Consider the following 18,720-nt stretch of genomic DNA (forward strand, 5'->3'; position numbering starts at 1 on the left):
ATTCAGTCTTTCTTGCCATGCGGTGCCCGAAGCAGAAGCAGTACGCAAGTGCCGGTCGGCAGACTCCTGAAATTTTCATATTCGAGTTTCAGAACAGAAGTCTTCAAACTAAAGCTAATTACCCCATTGGGGAAACTTTTTCTTGCTCCTTATTGATGTCAGTAAAAGTTAATGTTTGCATTACTTACGGGAAGCAAATACCTCATAAGGATTTTCATTTGTACTGTATTCCTTGCCTAGGCCCAGATCACAACGTGCCTTGCTGTCGGTTTTATGCTAGATTTAACCAACGCACTATTGAACATCGGTATATTTTTGCTTCTAAATATTTTGGTACAAGATTTAATTATCCTGAAATGTCGTCGGTTAGCAAGCCGACTACCGGAGTTCACAAAAAAATGCAAAGAAAGACAGACAAGACAGTCGAGGTCCAAAACCGAAGATGAAGCTTCTCCTAAGCCAGTCGCCGGTTCGCCGGTACTCAGTGAGGTGCTTTCACAGTCCCTGATACCCGCTACTTTTGAGTCGCAGGCCTCTACCGAGACCCATTTGGAGTCCGGTATGCCGCAAGATTCTCAGTGTTGAACCCACAGATGTCTCTCCCTTGGATGGGTCCAGAGCCGCTGAGCAGGCACCGGCTTCTGAGGATGTTTTCAGGTCTCAACATTTTTATATTAAACCAACACCAGCAACAAAAACAAGGTCAAAAACATCTTCTTTGTCTAAAAAACCGACGCATGAGCCATGTGCTCAGGCCCCCATGCCTAAAAAACAGATGATTAAAATGGCTGAGGATTTAATTACCTTGATCAGGGGGTTCCAACCCCCCCCCCTCGCTAAGAGGCCGAGTCAAGGCACTGATTATGAATTTTTAGATCAGGTTTCTATTTCTTCTGATTCCTCTTCTGATCAGGTATTTTCTTTTCCACCTTATGAGGATTCTGATGCAGAGAAATCCATCCCATCTGCATCTCCTCCTGAGGATTACTCTTTTGGAGAGACTTTGCTTACTTTAAGGGAACATTTTCACTGGAAGAGTCAGGACTTCTCTGAATCAAAAAAGAGGCTTAGGGATTTTCTTCTTCTTCCTCAGCATAGGCCTTTGGCAATACCCTCCTGTATTAGACATTGTTGATGTGTTTTCGGAATCAAGCATGGCTCCTGATTCCCTGCCTCCAGCTCCTAGTAAGCCAGACAGATATTACAGGGTTCCTGACTCCCACAAATTTCTATTCAAAAATCCTGCTGCTGATCCTGAGGCTATTTCTCAGGGTCCCAAGGGTGGAAAGGCCTCTACAGCCAAAAATCCTACCCCCTCTGATAGAGATTCCAGGGCACTGGATAGATGGGGAAAGAAGGTTTATACGTCTGCAACTTTGGCAAATCAGGGCCTTAAACTGCCAGTTTCATATGCTTAAATATCAACAGCATGTTATGGGCTTACTGAAACAGAAAATTATGTTTATTTCTGATTGTGTGGGAAATAGTTACAGGAATTATTGCATTCAGCAGAACAGGTTGGAAAGCATACTTTGCAATGTGGCTCTGATTCCTTGGAGGCCTCTTGTAGGGCCACCATTACTGGATCTGTGATGAGAAGGCATGCCTGGCTCAAGGAGCAAAATCTGCCTGATCATGTTAAAGCTAAATTGTTGGATGCCCCTTTGCAGCATGATACTCTGTTTGGTAATAAGGCTGAAGAGGTTTTAAAAAAAAAAAAGAAGACAAAGCTAAGTCTATGCAAACTGTAAAAGATTTCTTGCAAGTGCAGCCAACCTGGTTCAGTAGACACTGGCCTACTAAATATCGGTCCTCTCCTATGTCCAACAGAACCACTTAAAACAAATCCAGGCACTCAAAAGGCTCCAGATACCATTCACAGGGTTCTTACAAGTCAAAGCAATGGGGGTGCCTCCACCTCCAAATCTGGAGGAAACAAAGCACAACCGTACAGTAAGCAGTCTCAATAACTTTCCTCTACTATCACCAAGCACTTATCTTTTGGCAGCCCCCTTGGGGGGAAAACTAGCAGTTCATGCTCAAAATTGGCAGTTAATTACCCAGGACAAGTGGGTATTAAACATAGTATCCCAGGGGTACAGATTTCATTTCCATACTTTTCCAATTCCAAACGGATGGCCAGATCTGACAAAAAAACAGTGGGCTGAGGCCCAGAAACAAGTCATGTCCCTCATGGATATGGGGGTTATTCAGCCGGTACCAGGAAAGGAAAAAGGACAAGGTTTTTATTCAAGACTTTTCCTGGTACCCAGAAAAGACAATTCATGGCGTCCGGTACTGGACTTATTGATTTTGAACACGTTCCTGGACATTCCAAAATTCAAAATGCTGACTCTACAACAGTTACTGCTTATGCTAGGCAAAAATGCATGGTTAGTAACTCTAGACTTAAGAGGCATACCTGCACATCCCAATAAGGGAATCATGCAGAAGATACCACCGCTTCAAAGCAGGTTTTTTTGCATTACCAATTCTCTGCACTGCCCTTTGGCTTATCTACTGTGCCCAGGGTCTTTACAAAGTGCCTGGCACCAGTAATCGCATTCTGCAGACAAAGAAGCATTCAAATTTACCCTTATCTGGACGACTGTCTCATTCAAGCAGTGGACAAAGGACACTCTTCTTCAACATCTGGCGTATGTAAAAAGGCTTCTAGCATGCCTAGGGTACACCATAAACAAAAATAAATCACAACTGGTACCCTCTCAAATAATTACATTCCTGGGTGCAAGCTTGAATACAACTGCCCAGATGGCTTACCTCACGCCAGACAAGCAAAGGCAACTGACAACATACTTTGAACAAATGGCAACAAAAACCCAGTTATCTGCAAGACAAATTCTGCAGGCTTTAGGGTTCATGGTATCCTGCATTCTACTAATTCCATATGCGAGACTGCATATGAGGAAACTTCAATGGTACCTAAAAAGTTTATGGAGTCAACATTGTCACAGTCTGGAAACAATGATTCCTCTCATTCCCTGCCTACAACAGGAGTTTCTTTAGTGGGCAGAGACATGTCACCAAAACAAGGGACTGTCATTCACTCTGCCCCCTGCCACCCAAACCCTAACTACAGATGCATCAGACTATGCTTGGGGGGGCCCACCTGGCGGGGAGATGCATTCAGGGCAAATGGAGCCCAAACCAAATGCATCTGCATATCAGCCAGAAAAAGATGCTAGCTGTTCAGAATGCTCTTTCAGCCTTCAAGGACTTACTTCATCCAGGACAGCTACTGATAAAGACGGACAACACCACAGTTGTGTGGTACATCAACAAGCAGGGGGTACACATTCCTACCCCGTTTGCAGACTAACCATGGCCTTGTGGAGCACAGCCTTGACTTACCAAATACATCTTCAAGCTCAATTCCTGCCAGGAAAACAAAATACTCTGGCAGACGACCTAAGCAGAAATCTTATGGACCCGCACGAATGGAAACTGGATCCACAAATCTTCAGCAAGTTAATACAGAAATGGAGGAGCCCAGACATAGATCTATTTGCCTCTCCCCAAAATTATCAGTTGGACAAATTCCTCAAGAACTCGTCACAAAAAAGCAGGGAAAGTGGACGCCCTATCCTTCAGCTGGGAAAACCTATCAGTCTATGCCTTTCCCCCTAAAAGTCAGACAGGAAAAACCAAAAATTATCCTAGTTGCTCCGGACTGGCCTCGCCAGCACTGGTACCCACTTCAAAGGAATATGTCTCAGCTTCCTCCATGGTACTTGCCTCAGATAACTCATTTACTGTCTCAGCAGAACAGTCAAATTCTGTACACTCTGCTCCAGACTCTGAGTCTTGCAGCATGACTGATCAATTAATTATTCAGACAACACCTCTCAGTAAATCTGTGATGGATGTCATTTTGGAAGCCAGAAGGCCTAGTACTAGAAAATCTTATGCTGATAAATGGAAGAGATTCTGTGCTTGGAACCAAGCATAAGGAACAGACACAGGTAAGCCCCAATATTCCTCAGATTTTACAATATTTGACTGAGATGCTTGACAAGGGCCTATCTTTTTCTGCAATAAAAATTCATGCCTCTGCCATCTCGGCTCATTACAACACAGAGCCTACCCTCTTTTCTCATCCTCTGCTTAAACAGTATCTTAGAGGGGCCAAAAATTGAAGGCCTCCCAGAAGATCACCAACTCCTGCATGGGACCTTAATTTTGTGCTGGGAAAACTCACCCTGCCTCCTTTTGAACCAGCAGCTACTGCGGATATAAAATTTCTATCTTGGAAAACAGCTTTTCTCTTGGCAGTCACTTCAGCAAGAAGGGTTTCAGAACTGCAGGCTCTCATGGCAGTGGAGCCTTTTATTATATTTTACCTGGACAGGGCGTCCCAAAGGACCAATCCTTCTTTTATGCCTAAGGTGGTTATCCAGTGTGGCTCCTAAACAGACAATTCACCTGCCAACATTTTACCCAAATCCACAGAACGGGGCGGCAGATTCTGCATTCATTGGACGTAGACAGACAACTATGATTCTACTTAAACAGGACCAAATCTCTTAAAGTCTGAGTAACTACTGGTAGCATTTGCTGTAGGGTCAGAGGGGAAGGCTGTATCAAAGCAGACTATTTTTAAGTGGATAAGCCACTGCATTCGTTTCTGCTACTTGCACCATGGTAAACCTGTGCCCAAGGGGATCAGATCACACTCCACCAGGGCTGCCTCTACTTCAGCTTTTCTCAGAAGGGTTCCAACCAAAGACATTCTAGAAGCTGCTTCTTGTAGCTCTGTTCTTACCTTCACAAAGCATTATCATTTGCCTCTCTTCTCCAAATCCAGGGCAGGCTTTGCCACTGCAGTTCTGCATGGCCTTATAGCCATTCCTAATGCTGTTTAGTTCCATCCTCCCATCCATAGCTTTGGGATTCTACCCAAATGTAATGACTGCAACAGTGAAACATGAAGAACATAGTACAGTTGTGTATGCTTACCATAAATGTAGATGTTCGAGTGTATTCACTGTTGCAGTCCAGGTTACCCACCCGCTATCCACCTTTCTATACTTTTTTCTTTCCTTCACTATACACAAAAGCCTTTGTAGTGTATTTGCTTTTAGATGAAGGTAAAGTTTGTTTCTAGAAGTGCATTTATATATATTTACTGTTTATTTATTTATATATATATGTATTTATATATATATATATATATATATATATATATATATATATATATATATATATGTATATATATATATATATATATATATATATATATATATATATATATATATATATATATATATATATACACACACACATTTTTTTTTTTGCTCCCCATTTGGGGGGCATTTGACATCTGGGGCAAGAAAAACTGAATAAAATGGCGTCTGCTGCATGTTTTATACCCCTCATGACCTGTCGTCATGGAAGAGGAGACAGCAACCGATGCAGGACCCAAGACTTTGTTATTCAGGCCGACTGAGGGCAACCTGCCAGCAGATTACCCAAATGTAATGACTGCAACAGTGGATGCACACTAACATCTACATTTATGGTAAGTGTACACAACTGTACTTTTTCTGTTGCCTTCATTTTTTGTGTACAAGTGTATTACTTTTAAGTAATTAGTTACATTTCCTTTTTATAGGACCATCCAGATGCCTGGTCATTGATTGGTAACCTTCATTTGGCCAAACAGGAATGGGGTCCTGGACAGAAGAAGTTTGAACGAATTCTGAAGCAGCCAACCACACAGAATGATACTTACTCAATGTTGGCCCTTGGTAATGTGTGGCTTCAGACATTACATCAGCCAAGCAGAGACCGAGAAAAGGTAACTTGCAATACTGCTGTATATATAATTTGATTAAATGCTTGCAGCATTAATATGTTCTATTTTTTGTGCAGCAGTTTTCTGTGATTCACTTGCCAACCCATTTAACCTTTTTTTACCTTGTAAGTGTACATACCTGTACCCAGCATGTTAAAACATCGGTAAGGAGTGTACATCACCCAGTAAACCAAAGCTAGGGTGTATAATTTACTTCACACTTCTTAACTAGTCGATCAGCGTGTTATGTCTAGTTTTGAATATTCGTGATCTGAAGTAGTTGATTTAATTTGGTCTTCAACCTGTGGGTCTGTGGATCCGAATCCGATCTGACACGACTGCATTGATCTGAGCTCCAAGCTCCTCCCCTTACCCATAATGCCCCCTCTCTCCTGCTTCCCTTCAGATCCTGTTTGCCGCTATTCAGCTAAGCATCGTGGTCTAGAGCTCCAAGCGAGATTGCTTTTTTGTCAGGTTTTCAGGGTTCTTCCTTATCTTTTCTCTTCCCACACTTCTCCTACCCACGTTGACACGTTGGTTATAAAAAAAAAAAATAGTAGTTTCCTTGGCCTTCCCACTCCCCTTCTTGTGTGTGAATGCGTTTGTGTGCCTGTGTGTTCCTCTTTTTTTTCAGGCATTAGGGTGGCTGATACTCCTAAACCGTTTGATAAGAAGTGCACAGAGTGTGGCCATAAGCTCTCTCCAGCTGATAGCCGCACTCTGTGTGTAGTTTACTTACCTCCTGCTCCATTTGTGCAGGCTTCAACCCAAGGGCCCTCGAGGACAGGAGGGCTAAGCTTGTGCTAGAAGGCTTGCTTCCCTCATCTGGGACGGCTGTCCCCACAACCCTGGCTTTGGCCTCTGCTTCCACCACTCCCCCCCCCCCCCCAAACCTCTGGGACTCATCCTCCTGCTGGGGAAGGAGACGGTCACCATAGAAAGGAGAAACCACGCAAACGGTCTCAGGACCATTCGGCTCAGGGAGGGCCACCAGCAAAGTGCAAGCCCCCCCCCCCACCCCACCAGACCCAGCACCCCCCGGCTCCACTCCCCCAGGTTTTCCCCCTGAGCCGGAGGTGTCACGGTCTCCTCTCAGGATGTCCCCTCATCGGCTGTCCCGTCCGGTGTCAGTGGCTTCCTCCTGGTCGACCCGTAGTTTGAGCGAGGCAGAGATGGGTAGGATGATTCGGAAGTTCATCCTCACCCAGATCCAGATGGGAGTCTTGCCGACTCCCTCTCCCTCCAGAGCAGGGAACTTGTAGACCTTTTTCACCCCTATATCTCATTCTCTGATCTGTCCTTTGGTTTCGGAATCTTTGGATCTGAGGACTTTCTGGGTTGGGGGGGGTCGGCAAAGATGGTACCTTGTAACTCGACGACGGCCATTGCCTTGAGTGTGTTGGATCCAAGCTTTCGGGGCCCTAGCGTCGGCGCTGGATCCGAGAGGGCTCTGTTGGCTCAGAGTTTGCCGGAGTGCCGTCTCCCCCTTGGCATCTCGGCACCAATATGCTCCGGCTCCCTCGTCAGGTCCGAGGGGAACGGCTCTGTTGGTAGTTTCTCAGGGTGCCTGCTCCCCTTTGGCTTTTGATGTGGTGGAGAGGGTTCTCTCCAGTTCCTCGAGGCCCCTGACCATCTTGTCTTCAGACTCCATCCTGACTCTCTCTGTTTTGGGTATTGCCCCGACCTTCCTGCCATCTCAGGAATAGCCTTTGCAAGTTTTGCCTCAGGAGGCCCCCACACGGGAGCAACAAGAGGTTTGTGAGTTCTCCTCAGAAAGCCCACTGAGGAGGTTCCACGCAAATGGACGCAAAAGGAGGCACTTGGACTCCTCTCCAGAGTCCCTCACTGAAGACACTGACTTGGATGAAGGGGATGGTTCCCCTTGGTCACCCCCCCCCCCCCGAGGATGTCTCCTTTGGAGACATTGTGGAAATCCTTCTCCAGAGGGGAGCGGTCCACCCAAAAACCAACCTCAGGTGAGTCATTTGGCATAGGCCCATCTACTTTCTGGGTGTCCCCTCTTGAGGATCCGCTTGTGGACCTCATTACATCTTCTGCATGGAAGGAACTGGACACTGTGGAGCCCATTCCTAGGTGCCCAGACAAAGTTTTCAACTCCCCACCAGATAGGAGTAGTTGGAATAAAGCGTCCCCTGTGGATGCTATGAGGAACTCTATGGTCCATCCTCCTGCTGACCAGGAATCGAGGACCATGGACTGTCTCTGGAAGTGGGTGTATGCTTCAGCAACCTTTACTATAAGGGCGCTGAACTACATGGCACACTTCATTTGACTGCAGTGAGACCTGGTCAAGGAGGTCACTGAGTCGCCCCTCGACCCCATGTCGGCAGAGGGCAAGAAGGTTTTTTCTGCACGGATTGTTACTCTCAAAGCGGTAGCTAACACGTCCATGCATCTTCTTTCCCATGCTATGGAGGGAGCCGCCAGAGTGGCCGGTTCCGACGTTGCTGTGAGGTGTCTCACATGGCTCTGGCCATGCCAATTCACGGAATCCTTCAAGACGTCTTTTGCAAATGCCCCTTATGATGGTTTCTCCTTGTTTGGGAAGACGGTTCATGACACATTGGTCCAGAGTGAGAAGGATGGGAAGACGCTGTCTGCCATTGGGATCCACTTCTCTGCCCCTCGATCCTTCTCTAGGAATCAGCAGGGACAAGGGAGATACGTTTCCGAAAGTCTCAGTTCTCCTGGGACACTTATGATTCACCTTCCCCCAGAGGCAGAGGGGTTGTGACAGACACCTTCCAAGAGGCAGAGGGGGTCTGAGAAATGTTGGGTCTCAAGAACCTTTCTCGGACAGACCCGTGCAGCAGCCCTGAGGGGCTTGCCCGGCTGTACCTCTCTGGAGGCAGTCTGGGGTTGCCTTTCACTACACCTAGTGGCATGGGGGGGGGTCTGTAACATCTGACTGTTGGGTGTTGCAAATTATATCCAGAGGTTATTTCATCCCGTTCACTGGACCACCTCTCCCACCAAAACACCTCCCAGATGTTCCACCTGTGCACAGGGAGGCAGCAGCTCTAAAAATCGACAAGGTACTCAGAAAACGAGTCATCCAAACTGCCCCCTTAGATCAAAACGGATTGGGCATTTATTCCAGGTTTTTTTTAGTGCCAAAGAAAATGTGGGACCTAATACCCATCCTGGATCTGTCCACCTTGAACCTGTCAGTAGCCAATGAGAAATTCCGGATGTTCACTCTTCAGTCCATCCTGCCCTACCTGCAGGCGAAAGATTGAATGTACTTGATTGGCCTCCAGGACGCATGCTATCATATCAAGATGGACAGATGCTCCCACAGGTTTCTCCGCTTCCGGCTTGGAGCCAATAATTATCAGTTCAGAGCCCTCCCATTTGGTCTCACCATAACCCCCAGGTTGTTATGGCAGTGCTAGTGGCTCACCTGAGGCTTCAGGAAATTCAGATCTTCCCTTACCTGGACAATTGGCACTTTGCTGCCCCCACCAAGCATCTACTCTGCTGTGTCAGGGACTATTTCTTATTATTAGCAAACACCGTGGGCATCACCATCAGTATCAGCAAATCTTCACTGATTCTGGTTCAAGTTCTGAAGTTCATTGGGACTCTGCTGGATACTATACAAATGAAAGACTTATCTCACCCCAGAAAGGGTACGCAATCTCAGGATTCATGTCTCTGACATCCTCCGAGTTCAGCTTCCTTCAGCAGACACAGTTCTCCGGGCACTGTGGTCCATGGCAGCCTGAATCACTCTCATGCCCCTTGCTCGACTACACATGAGAATCCTTCAGTGGACACTAGCAGTCCAGTGGTCTTTACTAGAGCTTCATCTATCCCATCCAGTCTGTATCTCTCAGGTTTGTAGGGACTCTCTTCGGTGGTGGATTCTTTCCCCGGATCTTGTCAGGGGTCGCCCCTTTCTTCAGCCCTTCCCAAAGACATGGTCACCACGGACACCTCCCAGCTAGGATGGGGGGGCATTGCTTGGGGAGGACGGTCCAAGGCACGTGGTCTCTCTCAGAGACCAGTCTGCATATCAGCGTCCTGGAGATGAGGGCAGTGCTTCTAACATTGCAAGCTTTTCAGGCCAGTCTTCCTCTAGGGACTATTGCGATACAGACCGACAAACATGTCAGTAGTCTGGTACATCAGCAGACAAGGAGGAATCAGGCCTTACCCCCTTTGTCAAGAAGTCATGCGAGTGTGGGAATGGGCAATTTCCACCAGCCATTTCTGGTGGCAACACACATTCCAGGACCATCCAACATTCTAGCGGACAGGCTCAGCAGGACTATTCTGATGCCTTATGAGTTGTCTCTGAATTCTTCAGTAGTGGAAGAGATCTTCCTCAAGTGGGGTCGGCATACCTCTCAACTGTACCGAATTCCTCGGTATTTACCGGTTTTGAGGTGAAAATAATGGGGTGCCACGAATTCCCAAGTGGCCCCTTTAATTTCCCAGTTTCTTTTAAAAATGTTGCTGATGTCATCACGCGCAAGGGGCGTGCGCGATGACTTCAGCTTTGGCTGAGGGCTGGAGGGGGGGGTGTATTTCTATATTGCACGTTCTAGTTGCTATGCCATGCTGTTAAGGGTTTACTGGTTCATGGACTTCATGGTTTGTTCTTGCATTCTGCCATTGTAAGTTTGTGCATTTAAGTTTTCTGGTAGGATGGGAGCTAAGTTTACTGCTTCTTTTTGTTGATCCATTTAGTGTGTGTAAGGAGGAGATAATTGCATTCTGCTACTGTTTGGAGGAGACTGCATTCTGCCATTGTTGCATTTAAGTTTACTTGTTTAATAGGACGGAGGAGATTGCATTCATTTGCTTTGCTACTGGTTTCATAGGGCTGATGGATGGAATCTAAGTAAGTGTGTGTGTTTTCTAGTTGCGATGCCATTTCCCAAACATGTGAAGCACTCCTCATTGCATTCACCTTAACAAGCTCGGATATCAGTATCATTTTTACGTCTCTCCCTATTCAATTATTTTCTGATTTTCTGATTATCCTTGATTTTGCCCTATATATTTGCCCCTGTGCCTCTGTTGTTTATTTTAATTTTTTAGGATCTCGCCAGCCAAAAATGGCAGACACTAGAATTTGTTGATGATTCAAAACCTGTTGGTCGATAAACTTCTTTTAAGCAAATTAGACTAAGATTAACCCCCCCCCCCCCCAGTAGTTTGATTTTGTCCATGAAATAGCTCCCAACCTCTTATCAGAGACAAAACCAGAAATAATTGGGGATAATTGGGGCACTTTTTTAATATCAGTACTATTAGCTTGAGGATTTGGCAGAATAAGACTTAACATGCATTTTTTCTGAAGAAGCCAAATACTGTAATTATTGTCATTATTCATTAAGTGCAACCCACCACATTTTCTCTGCAAGTCACCTTGTTTTAGAAAGGACAGAGCAAAATGTTGAGCCAAAGTCAGTGATGTCCATCACATCCCTGATAATCAGAGACAGCTGAGAGTTAAGTCATGAGCAAAATGGTTGAAAGTGACCTTAATATTGGACCGGTCTATCTGTATCAGTGGCCTCAAACAAAGCTTTATTTCACACTCCTTTGCATGATGATTTAGCAGAGAAAGGTGTCACACACAGACTCAGGCCAGTTCATGGTTCATTCTGTCATTGTTAGATGTTCTTCATGTTTCACTGTTGCAGTCATCACATTGGGTTATCCTGCCCAGGGGTAGCCCTTACTCGGCTCAAATGCTAAAGGCTTAGTATTTCTGCATCGGTTGCTGTTGCTCCATGACTGACGTCAGGTCATCAGTGGTATAAAGTCAGGCAGTTGAAGCCATTACATCAGTCTTTCTTGCTGAGGAGCCCAAAGCAGAAGCAGTTTGCACGAGTGCCGGTTTGCCGCTACTTGAGTTTTCGTTTCCGAATTGAAGTTGAAGTCTTCTAAAGCTAAGTAACCCATTGGGGATCCTTTATTCTTGCTCTAACCAGTCAGAAAAAGTTAACAATTGTCTCGCCTGTGGATAGCAAATACCACACCGAGATTTCCATTCTTACTGTATCACCTGTTTAGGCCCAGACCACGACGTCCTGCCGCTGTCACTTTTGTGCTTTGTTCAACGCCAGAACTTTACGTCGTTGGGTCCTTATTGTAGCTAGATATTTTCACTCTCGGTCCTCGAATTTCGATATGGCTTTGGTAAGCCATCCGACTACTGATGATTTTAAAAAATGTAAGGATAAAGACAGAGACAGACTGCACTGGTCCAATACTGCTGATGACACTTCTGCTAAGCTAGTCGCCAGTTCTCTGGTCCTCAGTGAGGCACATTCACAGCCCCTGATGCCTGCTTCTGTGGATTCGCAGGCCGCTACTGCGACCCTTTCGGAGTCCAGTATGCCGCTAGACTCTTCTTAGACTAAGGATCCTGCAGTTGTTTCTACCTTGGATGGATCTGGAGCCGCTGAGCAGGCACTTGCTCTGAGGAAGTACTTTGCACTACCGATACTCGACACAGACAGATGACTTCTTTCATGTCTTCAGTTCTTTCTAAAACTACCAAGTTTCTAAGGCCCAGGGTATGAACTACGCCCAAAAAAATGACAACCCAAGCTCAGGCACCTGCTTCCTTGCCTCAATCTCAAATGCTTAAAATGGAGGAAGACCTTATTGTGCTTATTAGGGGAAGCCAGGCTACCCCTTCTGAAAGAAAGAAACTTGTCCCCAGTACTTTTATCTGAACAGGAGTCCGATGACTCTGATGCTTCTGAATATGAAGACATACAACCCCTTTCTGCTTATGAGGATTATGATGCAGAGGAATCCATTCCTTCTGCCTCTCCACCCGAGGATTTTTCATTTGGGAAAACCCTTCAAACTTTAAGGGAGCATTTCCAATGGGAGTGTCAGGACTATCCTCAGTCAAAATAGAGACTGTGGGAGTTTTTAGATTTACCACCGCACAGACCTTTGGCCATTCCTCCTGTCCTGGATGTTGTGGATGGTGTTTTTATGGAATCCAGTTTGACTCCTGACACCCTTCCTCCTGGTCCCAGGAAACCTGATGGATACTACAGAGTCCCTGACTCTCACAAATTCCTTTTCAAAAATCCTACTGCTGACCCAGAGGTAATCTGTCAAGGGCCTTTAAGGAATTAAAGCAACCTCAGCTAAGAATCCCACCCCCTCAGACAGGGATTCCCGAGCTTTAGACAGATGGGGTAAGAAAGTATACACCTCTGCTACTCTTGTTATTAGAGCAGTAAATTGCCAGTTCCACGTGCTGAAATAGCAGCATACCATGGAACTCCTCAAACAAAAAATATCTTCCTTTCCTGCTTGTGCAGAAAGTAAAGAATTACAAGAGCTAATACATTCTGCAAGTCAAGGTACTAAGCACATCTTGCAATTTGGCTTTGTCATCCTAGAAGCATCTTGCAGGAAAGCAGTCACTGGTTTTGTCCTTGGAAGGCATGCTTAGCTTAAGGAACAGACCTTGCCAGACCATGTCAAATCCAAACTATTAGATGCACCATTGAACAAAGACAACTTATTTGGCACCAAGGCAGAAGAGGTCATAAAAAAGATGGAAGAAAAACATAAATCTATGCAGACAGTTATAGACTTCTTACAGGTCCAGCTTCTGAGGTTCAGTAGGCATTGCCCCTCCAAGCACTGGTCCTTTCCTGCCCCCTCCAGGCCACCTCAGCCCAGACCCAGGGGAAGCAGACCCCCCAGACAGCAGCCTCAGAGAATGCAGAGATCTAAGCAATGGAGTTCCTCCTCTTCAAAAACAGCCACCCCCTTATGGTAAGAACTCACAATGACTTCACACCTGCACCACTTACCTCTGTCCACCTCCTTGTGCCCCTAGGAGGAAAACTCTCCTTCCATGCAAGCAACTGGGCCTCTATTACCAACGACCGATGGGTCCTCAACCATAGTGTCCCATGGATACATATTTTATTTCTACACTCTGCCGACCCCAAAAGGGTTCCCAGATCTTTCTCCAAACCGGTGGGCAGAGGCCAAAAAGCAAGTCCTTTCCCTGCTGTCCATGAGGGCAATACAGCATGTTCTGCAGAACAGATTGGCCAAGGTTTCTATTCCAGACTGATGTTGATCGTGTTTCACAGTTGCAGTCATTACACTTGGGTTATCCTGCTGGCAGGCTACCCGCAGTTGGCCTGAATTCTAAAGTCCTGGTCCGGCATCGGTTGCTATCGCCTCTTCCTTGACGTCAGTGCGCCAGGGGTATAAAAGATGCAGCTGATGACATTTTCTTCAGTCTTTCTTGCCGCGCTATGCCCGAAGCAAAAGCAGTTCGCAAGTGCCGGTCGGCCAACTCCTGAGATTTTCGAAATCGCATTTCAGATCCGAAGTCTTCAATAAAGCTAAGTACCCCATTGTGAAAACTTTTTTCTTGCTCCAGACTGATGTCAGAAAAAGTTAACAATTGTATTTCTTGTGGGAAGCAAATACCTCATAAGTATTTCCACTGTTACTGTATTCCTTGCTTAGGCCCTGACCACGACGTTGCTAGTTGTCGGTTTTGTGCTAGATTTAACCAACGTACTATTAAGCGTCGGTACGATTTTGCTTTTCATTATTTTGGCAGAAGGTTTAACTACATAATGCCGTCGGAACAACCGACGACCGGAATTCATAAAAAATGCAAGGATAAAGACAAGGACAAGCATCCGATGTCCAAAACAGACAACAAAGCCTCTACTAGGCCATTCGCTGGTGCTCAGTGAGGCACTTTTGCAGCCCCTGACTCCCGCTACCTCAGAGCCACAGGCTGCCTCCGGCTCCCATCTGGAGACAGCTAGGCCTCTGGATACTCAAGGTATTGGCCCTTCAGAAATTAATCCCTCAGATGGGTCCGGAGCCGCTGAGCAGGCATCGGCTTCTGAGGGTGTCTTCAGACCTACACAACTTTATATAAAGCCTACTTCAGCATCCAAGACTGTCTAAAACAGTTTTAAAGACAAGGAAACCAGTACAGCATTCTATGCCTAAGAAACAGATGCTCAAAATGGCCGAAGACCTAATTATTTTGATCAGGGGTTCCCATCCCCCTCCTGATAAGAGGCCTAGGCAAGACACTGAATATGATTCCTCTGATCAGGTTTCCATTTCCTCTGATTCCTCTTCTGATCAGGGATATTCTGTTCCTTCCTATGAGGATTCTGATGCTGAAGATTCTATTCCTTCAGCTTCTCCTCCTGAGGACTATTCTTTTGGGAAAACCCTGCATACCATGAGGGAGCATTTCCATTGGGAGAGCCAGGATTATTCTGATTCTAAGAAAAGACTTAGATACTTTCTTTTACTTCCTCAGCATAGACCTCTTGCAATTCCCCCTATTCTAGACATAGTAGATGATGTTTTTTCAGAGTCCGGCCTGTCTCCAGACTCTCTACTTCCTGCCCCTGTTAAGCTGAAAAGATACTACAGGGTCCCAGACTCCCATAAATTTCTTTACAAAAACCCTGCTGCTGACCCTGAAACTATCTCACAGGGTCCCAAAGGGGTCAAGGCTGCTTCTGCCAAAAACCCTGTTCCCTCAGACAGAGATTCTAGGGCTTTGGACAGATGGAGGAAAAAAGTTTACACTTCTGCTACCTTGGCTGTAAGGGCTTTAAATTCTCAGTTTCATATGCTCAAATATCAGCAATACTTAATGTCTTTGTTAAAACAAAAAATGTTGACAAATTCTGAATGTTCTGAGAACAAAGATTTGCAGGATTTATTGCATGCAGCTGAACAAGTGGGAAAACATACTTTGCAATGTGGCTATGATTCACTGTAGGCCTCGTGCAGGGCCGCTGTTACAAGTTCTGTTATTAGAAGGCATGCTTGGTTAAAGGAACAAAATCTGCCTGATCATGTTAAAGCAAAATTAGTGGATGCTCCATTACAGCATGATACTTTGGTGTTAAGGCAGAGGAGGTGTTAAAGAAAATGGAGGATAAGGCAAAATCTATGCAGACAATAAAGGATTTCTTACAGGTACAGCCACCCAGATTTAGCAGGAACTGGCCCTCTCAGAATTGGTCCTTTCCAGTGTCAGACGGGCCACAAAGAGGCAGATTCAGATGCCCTAGAGGCAGGCAACAGCCCCAGGGCTCATACAGGCCCAAACAATGGGGTGCTTCTACCTCCGAAAGCGGAGAAGACAAATCAAATCAGTCCCAATGACTTCCCTCTGCCTATGCCAAGCACTTATTTTCTGGCAGCACCCTTAGGGGGGAAAGCTAGCACATTTTTCACAAAACCGGCACAAGATCACCCAGGACAAATGGGTCTTAAATATTGTCTCTCAGGGTTACAGGTTCCACTTTCACACCCTACCAAAGGCAAAAGGCATGCCAGACCTGCCACGCAATCAATGGCAAGAGGCACAAAAACAAGTTTCATCTCTCTCATGGACATGGGGGCTATTCAGCCAGTGCCACCCCAAGAGCAGGGACAAGGATTTTACTCAAGACTTTTCTTAGCACCAAGAAAGGACAAAGCCTCAGAGACCAATTCTGGACCTGTCTATTCTAAATACTTTTCTGGACGTCCCAAAATTCAAAATGTTGACTCTACAGCAGCTTCTGCCCATGCTGGACAAGAAGGCTTGGCTTGTAACTTTTGACCTCAAAGCGGCATACCTGCATGTCCCAATCAGACAATCTTACAGAAGATACCTCAGATTCATAGCTGGCTGACTGCACTACCAATTCTCTGCACTGCCCTTTTGGCTTATCTACTGCGCCCAGGGTCTTCACAAAATGCCTGGCACCAGTAATTGCATTTTGCAGACAAAGAGGAATTCAAATATACCCCTACTTGGACGACTGTCTTATTCAAGCAAAGGACAAAGATTTTTTTCTACAGCATCTGGCATTTGTAAAAAGATGACTAATTTGCCTAGGGTACACAGTAAACGCAAAGAAATCAAAACTAGTACCCTCTCAAGAGATAATATTTCTGGGTGCAAGCTTAAATACAACTGCCCAGATGGCTTATCTCACGCCAGACAAACAAAGGCATCTGACTTCTTACTTCAAAGACATGGCAGCAAAGACCCAGTTATCTGCAAGAAAAATTCTGCAGGCTCTGGGCTACATGGCATCCTGCATTCTACTAATTCCATATGCAAGACTGCATATGAGGAAACTACAATGGTATCTAAAAAGTGTTTGGACTCAACATTGCCACAGCCTGGAAACAGTAATTACACTCATTCCCTGCCTGCAACAGGAATTTCAATGGTGGGCACAGGCCTGTCATCACAACAAGGGACAACCGTTCACCTTACCCACTGCCAGGCAAACACTAACAACAGATGCATCAGATTATGCCTGGGGGGGCGCACATGGCAGGAAAATGTATTCAGGGCACATGGCTCACAAACCAAATGCATCTTCATATCAATCAAAAAGAGATGCTAGCTGTACAAAATGCCCTGACAGCCTTCAAGGACCTACTTTATCCAGGACAACTACTGATAAAGACAGACAATACTACAGTCATGTGATACATAAACAAGCAAGGGGGCACACATTCCTACCCCCTCTGCAGGCAGGCCATGACTTTGTGGAGCCCAGCATTGACTTATCAAGTCCATCTGCAAGCACAATTCCTGCCAGGAAAGACAAATACTTTGGCAGACGAACTAAGCAGAAACCTCATGGATCCTCATGAGTGGAAACTGGACCCACAAATCTTCAACATGACAACAGGGAAATGGGGATGCCCAGACATAGATCTATTAGCTTCCCCTCACAACTGCCAGCTACACAGATTCTGCATTCGGACTTATCACAAGCAAGAATGGAAAGTGGACGCCCTTTCATTGAGCTGGAAAGCCCTTACAGTATATGCCTTCCCTCCTCTGCCTCTCCTCTTCAAGGTACTCCTAAAGGTCAGACGAGAAGCCAAAAATGATACTGATTGCCCCAGACTGGCCACGCGAGCACTGGTACCCAATCCTGAAGAGCTTGTCTCAAGGCCCAGCCTGGACATTGCCTCTAATACCTCATTTGCTGACCCAACAGAACAATCAGATCCTACACAGCCAACTCAGAACCCTAAATCTGGCTGCATGGCGGATAATGTAATCATTCAGAACACACCTCTCTCTAAAGCAGTTATGGATGTTATTTTGGAGGCCAGGAGGCCCAGCACCAAAAAATCTTATGCAGACAAATGGAAGAGATTCTATGCTTGGAACCAAGCACAAGGAATTGACTCGCTTGAACCAAATATTCCTCAGATTTTGCAATACCTGCCTGAGATGATGGACAAAGGCCTATCCTTCTCATCAATTAAGATCCATGCCTCTGCCATTTCAGCTCATTACAATACGGACCCACCTATTTTTCTCATACACTGCTAAGACAGTTTCTCAGAGGGGCCAAAAACATAAGACCTCCAGGGAGAGCTCCAATACCTACATTGGACCTCAAATTTGTCTTGGAAAAACTCACACTGCCTCCTTTTGAGCCTGCCAACACAGCAGAGATAAAATACTTGTCATGGAAAACCGTTCTTCTCCTAGCAATAACTTCAGCAAGAAGAGTCTCAGAGTTACAGGCACTAATGGCTGTGGAACCTTTTATTATTTTCCATCAGGACAGGGTTTCTCTAAGGACAAACCCGACATTTATGCCTAAGGTAGTGTCCAGCGTGGCTCTTAACCAAACCATACATTTGCCTACCTTTTATCCAAACCCACAGAATAAGGGGGAGAGACTTCTGCATACTTTGGACATGCACAGACAGCTACGATTTTACTTGGACAAGACTAAAGCCTTCAGAAAAACTGAGCAACTCTTAGTGGCCTATGCTGCAGGTTCCCAAGGAAAAGCCATTTCAAAGCAGACTATTTCTAAATGGATAGGCCACTGCATTTGTTTCTGCTATTCACAACA

The 18,720-nt window shown here is 45.7% G+C and overlaps 1 protein-coding gene across 1 annotated transcript in view; it reads left to right on the plus strand.

Moving 5' to 3' along the window:
* Positions 1-18,720, plus strand: part of CTR9 (CTR9 homolog, Paf1/RNA polymerase II complex component) — a 1,518,941-nt gene that overhangs the window by 578,414 nt on the left and 921,807 nt on the right. The window contains exon 14 of the mRNA XM_044059132.1: positions 5,633-5,818. Coding sequence (XP_043915067.1) covers positions 5,633-5,818 — 186 coding nt within the window. The remainder of the gene's footprint in view (positions 1-5,632; positions 5,819-18,720) is intronic.

The sequence above is a fragment of the Protopterus annectens genome, chromosome 17.part0 (genome assembly GCF_019279795.1).
Source record: "Protopterus annectens isolate FY-2018-M chromosome 17.part0, PAN1.0, whole genome shotgun sequence".
NCBI classification, from domain to species: Eukaryota; Metazoa; Chordata; order Ceratodontiformes; family Protopteridae; genus Protopterus; species Protopterus annectens.